This window comes from Cryptotermes secundus, unplaced genomic scaffold, assembly GCF_002891405.2.
Source record: "Cryptotermes secundus unplaced genomic scaffold, Csec_1.0 scaffold391, whole genome shotgun sequence".
Taxonomy (NCBI): domain Eukaryota; kingdom Metazoa; phylum Arthropoda; class Insecta; order Blattodea; family Kalotermitidae; genus Cryptotermes; species Cryptotermes secundus.
In genome coordinates, this window is record NW_019737394.1 from 924,558 (window position 1) to 931,241 (window position 6,684).

At 41.7% G+C, this 6,684-nt stretch overlaps 1 protein-coding gene across 3 annotated transcripts in view; it reads right to left on the reverse strand.

The window, feature by feature from the left end:
- LOC111870314 (probable cytochrome P450 304a1) overlaps positions 1 to 6,684 on the reverse strand; it is a 96,782-nt gene that overhangs the window by 21,011 nt on the left and 69,087 nt on the right. The window contains exon 1 of one of the 3 annotated variants that reach the window (XM_023862488.2): positions 200 to 337. The exons of the other annotated variants lie outside the window; for them this stretch is intronic. Within the exon in view, the coding sequence (XP_023718256.1) occupies positions 200 to 290 (91 nt within the window). The 5' untranslated portion in view covers positions 291 to 337. Of the gene's footprint in view, positions 1 to 199; positions 338 to 6,684 lie in introns of those variants that run through there. 3 annotated transcript variants of the gene reach the window in all.

A 6,684-nucleotide genomic window follows, 5' to 3' on the forward strand; every position in this document is an offset into this window, starting at 1 on the left:
CGACTTCCAATGCAAACAAGATATCTATCTGCAGTAATGAACAACACAACTTTAACTACAGTACTATAACGTTACAGAATTTTGCATAGTGTCAGTTAAGAAACGCATATTATTTGCAGTACAATTGTTCATTTTAAGATAAAAATTATGGCATCTCTGTTGAAATCTGAAACTCTGAAACACAGAAATTAAATTTCACCTGGTGGAAAATTTGGAGGGCGGGTTGTTGCCACACGAAAAATATACAGCACCAACAGCAGCACCACTGCTAGCACCAGAAACGGGTTCATGATGATAAACGTTCTGTCTCGGCTTCACACGTCAACTGAAGTCGGAGTTTTCCGCACTGGTTTTTAACAGCTGCTGCACTGACCCCTGCGATAGTCTCCATTTTGAAATGGTTAAAGGTCACACAGTTTCTATACATTCTTTGCAAGAAAGCGGATTTGAAAGTGTCTTTGTGAATATTTGATCCACCCACCCATCCATACAATCTGTGGCTCTACAACCCTTTGTCGGACCTTGGCCGCTTTTCAGTTCCTTGACCTTTTACATAGTCAGTAAGACTACTTGGACGGGGGATCAGCCGGTCGCAAGGCCGCTACCTGCACACACAGGACAGCACAAAGACAGAATAAACGCATACAGACTCCATACCTCGAGTGGGATTTGAACCAATGATCCAAGTGTTCGAGGGATCAAAAAAGGTTCATGCCTTAGACTGCGCGGCCACAGTCATGGGTCCTCTGCATTTCATACTAGTCGAATTCAACCACATTCCTTTACGAAAATCTCATCTTAAGGAAGTCTGGTTCATAGCGCAATATAAGTTATTTTTCAACAACATCTGTAAATGTTATCTGAGGTACTTATACTATTCATGCCAACATATTTTTTGCAATTTTCGTGGGACAATTTACGAAACTGAAACAGCTAGGCTGCTAGGATGATAGTTGAAGGTACAATTGGGAAGGACATGGAAAGAATTGGTTGTGGACTACTGGAGATGCTATACCGGAGTTTGCCTAGAGGGACTGGGGAAAATCGTGAAGAACATCAGGATAGTCAGTGTCCTGGCCGAAATTCTAAGCTCAAGAGCACGAGGGTTAAGCGTCACCGCTATGCTAGCCCGCCGGTTTTTACTATGTATTCGATGCGTGTATACAAGGAATCAGTGCATTTGCAACAGTTTTCAATAGGTCAATATTTTACGAGTACTAAATACAAAGATAAATATTTCTCCTGTCCCCTATATTTTTACATGTATAGTCTGATTAGATTAACAGTATACCTGTGTGTACGATAAAGGAATATGTAAAGATAAAAAAGTGTAAAGCTATCCCTGTAACTTGCCGTGGAGACCTGTAGTGTTGTGAGAGGTCGAGGCTGCCAAATTTTTTAGGTAATCGGCTCACAGATGGCGGTGTGGTTTTCAATCTTATGCTCCGGCCGCTCTTTACCCCCAGGAAGATTCTTGGTACTCTTTTCTGTTGGAGGCTGAGTCGACCACAGGGCCATAGTGCAGCTGGAAGAACAAGGTAAATTAAAAAATCCAATGACCTAATCGGGAATAGAATCTACAGCCTTCCGGCATGTTGCATAGTGTCTCAACCAACTGCGCTACGGCGTTCTCTGTTCGTTAAATCAGTTATAAATAATTAAATACTTAAATAAATTCTTGAGTGTTTACTGGGGATAATCACTGTTGATTGCGTTCATATCCCAGTAACATATACCACAACAACCAACCCTCCACAGCCGTAAAGAAATTCTTATGTTACTGACTTCTCTCCATGAAGGAAGAACCAAGGGCCTCTGATTTCGGTGAGGGCCCGATGTTTCGCAAATGTATTTTTCTTTAATGCTATTGGGGCGGGACTAAGTACCTTGTACTGCGGCCACTTCTGGCCTATTGTACCAGCCCCTGATAATTATCAGCTATTTATATATAATATATATTTATATATAATTATCACCTATTATAATAGGTGACGGTGATTGTGGAGCAATTGGTAGAATGAAGATTGGCAGGGGAAACCGAAGTACTCGGAGAAAACCTGCCCCAGTGCCAATTTGTCCACCACAAATCCCACTTGACCAGACCCGGGATCGAACCCGGGCAGCCGCGGTGGGAAGCCAGGGACTAACCGCTTGAGCTATGGCGCGGCCTTTCGCAATTGTAGGTCAACCGTGAAAGTAGCAAAAGAGGCGGCAAGCTAAGTAAACCTTGGGTAAAAAATCGGCCTGATACAGACCAATGAAGGCCTGAAGATCAAAATGAAATTCACGTTGAGACCGCCGGTCACTTAGTCTGTCTTGGTGTCAAGCCTGTTCAGATTTCAGTTACTTTTAGTCTTATCCGGTTTCATCCACATGAGGCGCCCTCTCTGGCGAGAGGACGGGTCTCTGAGTGCCATAGTCAGCAGTAGTAACTGATAGTCAGTATGAACATAACATTTACAGTTTACATGCTATTACGTGTTATAAGACAATGCAGATGTGTGTAAAATATATACAAGGTCTCTATTAGTCAAGGCTGAGGACAGCAGATCATGTCCTATCTTCAGTAGCTTCCGCTACAACGACAGTCTAGTAGCTTGAACGGTCGTATACTTGACCGCCGCCAAGCTTAAGCTTATTTTTTCTCTGTCGGGCTTCGCCTTGTCCAATATTGCGAACATTTGCATTTTCGTGATTTTGTATGACTTCTGTTTGTTGCCTCCATAACACTGTTATATAATCATATAAGTGTGGAAGTTTGAAAGCCATGTGTAATTCGCGAACCGGTGTATACCTTGAAAATTTGCTAATGGTTCAGAGTCTGAAGGACTGTGAGAGACCCACTTGAAAAATCTGTAAACGGACTCACAGAGAACCAATTGGAGAAAATGAAACTATACGCATGCAGAAGTACTAAATGCTTACAGAAGAGAACTGTCAGATAGCTATACAACGAGCCTGCCGGAAGTTTAAAAATAAAATTTTATTATTAAATACGCATTCGTGTCTCGCATTGTAAATCTCTTCATTCGTTCAATAAATTATATCGGCTTATATATAAAATGCTCCAAATAATGTTTCGTAAAATTTTTCGGAAAACTATAACCGTCACGAGCAAATCGCGTATCGGTTTAATTACTTATGTTTGTGTCTTGAAAGTCTCCTGATAACCCTTTGATACCATCCAGCGCAAATACTTCCTTAGTCCATTCGCATTCTAGTACTGTTCATTAAACAAGTTTGTTTACAAAATGTGTCTGTATGCATTAAAAACAATGTCAACATAAATCAATAATTTTTTTTTCATTGAATGCAACCTGTTGTGTCATCCTCTATAACTTCGTCGTTTGGATTTCCGGCTCAACACAACTATCAAAATCTCATTCCCATTTGCCTTGTATAATGAGTTTATTGGTCTTGATGGTACGGCAGTGTGCTACATGTTTCGGCTTATAGAGCCATCATCAGGCAGTACCAAATAACGAATATTTTGTAAACTATTGAACTTGAATTTTATATATGAATTTATATGTTTCACTGTAATAACTTTTAATATAAGTACTTGATTTTCTATTCAGTTTATATATATATATATATACAAGGTGACACAGAAAAACGGGAACTTTTGAGGTGCGTAGTGGCAGCCATGTACAGTTAGCAGCACTACGGAAGTGGGACTGTGAGCTGTAAACAATCGCGCCATTCAGTAATAATGGAGGAGTGGAACGGTAGACAGCGTGCTTTCGCGATAAAAATGTTTTCCGAAACAGACGATAGTTTGGAAGGTGCGCAGAGGGAGTTCCATCGCTTTTTCAAATTAGGGCGTCATGGTCGCGTTCCTTCAAAACACACGATAAAAACTTGGGTTCAAAACTTTGAAGAGACTGGATCTGCTCTGAAAAAGAAACCGACAGGACGACCAAGAAGTGTTCGTACTCAACAGAATATCGAAACTGTACGCGTTTTAGTCTTACAGAGCCCACGGCGTTCAGTTCGTAAGCAAGCAGCTGCGGTCAGAGTGTCCCGAGAGAGTGTTCGCCGAATTCTCCGTTTTGATTTAAATTTTCATCCGTACAAGCTGCAAATTGTGCAACAGCTGAAGGAGAACGATCACCAGTTGCGATTACAATTCTGTCAGCAAATTATGACAAACATAAACGAGGACAATGAATTTCTGGACAAGCTGTGGATGTCAGATGAGGCCCATTTCCATCTTACAACCCTAAAGAAGTTCATGAACGCCCTTTACACGCCAGCAAGGTCACAGTATGGTGTGCAGTTTCGTCACACGGGGTCATCGGACCTTACTTTTTCGAAAATGAAGACCGGATCACAGTGACTGTCACTTCGGATCGGTATGTCGAGATGTTGCAAACTTTTGTTGCACCTTCACTGAACAATTTCCCACAATTTCACGAAACCTGGTTTCAGCAGGATGGTGCGACATCGCACACTGCAAGGCAATCAATTGCAGCTGTGCGAGAATTGTTTGGTAATCGTGTCATCTCAAGATTCGGTGACATTCCTTGGCCCCCAAGATCACCGGATTTATCAGATTGTGATTTTTTCTTGTGGGGCTACCTCAAGAGTCGGGTCTACACGACTCGGCCAAGGACACTGGATGAATTGAAACAAAGAATTGAAGAAGAAATTCGTGGTATCCCAGCTGAGATGTTGCAGCGATCAGTGGGGAACCTGAACAACAGATTAGGAGAATGTATACGTAGACAAGGAAGCCATCTGCAGGACGTAATTTTCAGAAATTGATAATTTGGATTGTTGTTTCTTAAAAGGCAAGTTGTAGTGGTTCAATTACTGTCAATAAAATTTTTTGTTGTTGCATGTATTCTATTTTTATTTGTTTGCCAAAAGTTCCCGTTTTTCTGTGTCACCTTGTATATAGTAGCTGTACCCGGCCACGCTTTGCTGTGGCAGATCGAGTGAATTAAAAAATTCTGTTGGATAATTAACCGCTTCATCTGCTTCCACAACAGTGTCGACGGACTGGTATGTGACTGTCTCGCATTGAATGTTAGACTGAATGGTATTGTTAAGTTTGTAGACGTCTTTGTTCTTGGCCGCAAGAATAGCTCGTTCACTCAGCCAATCGTGATTCTTATAATTGGTTTGAATATTGGGAAATACTTTTTCAACCAATTCTTCTTTTGACGTCACACAATTGCATTAGTTACGAGGCAACGAAATTCGTCCTGAAGTCAGATCAACCGGCACCTTTCCGTTCCCAATTTCCAGCAGTTGATGTGAGAATATCTCAGCTGATCGGTCGTTTTGCAACTGGACACGCATATTTGTAGTTAATTTTAACGTCTTTACGTGTCGCCACAAAGTAGAGTATTTCAGGCAATCATTTATTTCGTCCGCTGGTGTCGATCGAGGAATTATAGGTAATGCTTGCCTGAAATCTCCTGCAAGCAATATTAATGCGTTCCCAAATGGTCTGATGTTTCCATGCAAATCTTGCAATGATCGATGATGAGCCTCGAGTGATTTTTTTGTGCGCCATTGTGCATTCATCCCTAACAATAAGTTTGCATTTCTGCAATACCTTTCCCATGCCTGATGCTGTGGAAATGTTGCACGTGGGAGTTTCAATGAATTGCATGTTCAATGGCAATTTCAAAGCGGAATGAGCAGTTCTTCCACCCGGTAGCAATGTCGCAGCTATTCCGGACGACGCAAGAGCTAAGGGTATGTCATTTTGGGATCGAATTGCTGCCAGAATCAATCTAATTAGGAACGTTTTACCAGGTCCTCCTGGCGCATCTAAGAAGAAGAATTCTGCAACCCCGTTATTGACAGTTTGCATTATTTGATCGTAAATGCCTTTTTGCTCAAGCGTTAGCCTAGGAATATTTGATTGCACATACGACAAAAGATCACCCGTGTTGTAATTTTGTTCACGACGCAATTCTACATTGAACGAAGCAGCAGCAGATCGATTCGGTGATGGCATTCCCAATTGATTGAGAACTTTGTTCGCGATTTCTAAGCACAAATCTTCAATCATTATCAACGCTTCGTTGCAGATTTCTGCTGTCAAATCCATGTTCATATTGGAATTTTCCTTGCGTATTCGACGGAAAATATCTTCAGCCATGTGCGATTTATAGTTCTCTCATAACTCTGTTGGAGATGAAGGAGAGCAGGCGGTCAAAATGACTGCAAACAATGCACGAATTTGATGTGGATGTGACGTGTTGCACGCGTCAGTAATGCATGTATCGTGTTTGGGTATGTCACGCTACAAATAACTTTACACCGTATTAATTATAGCGAATCTTTATTGTAATTCACTTGCACACTTTACAATTATCGCCACTTGCAGTATTAGAGTTACTGGTTACACAATCTCTCGGCCAATACTTCTGTATCTCTTGGCGTCTAGGTTCCAATCTTCTTCGGCGGCAGCTATTGAGAGAGACTGACTGGGCGAATGAATTCAACCCCCTTTTAGACCCTCGGCCGCTGCTATGCAAACGAGCCTTTGTCATAACCGCGCAAACGCTGCTTTGTTGATTCCGATATTCCTACGCAACGACCCATTGTTATTGCGTTGTCTCTGTGGGAACGCTCCGTGTATTCGTCGTAACCGTGGAGATTCGATACAGTATCGCTATTGTTACTTCCTATGCAACGGTCTGTTCTAGCGTTTTCATAGGCGTG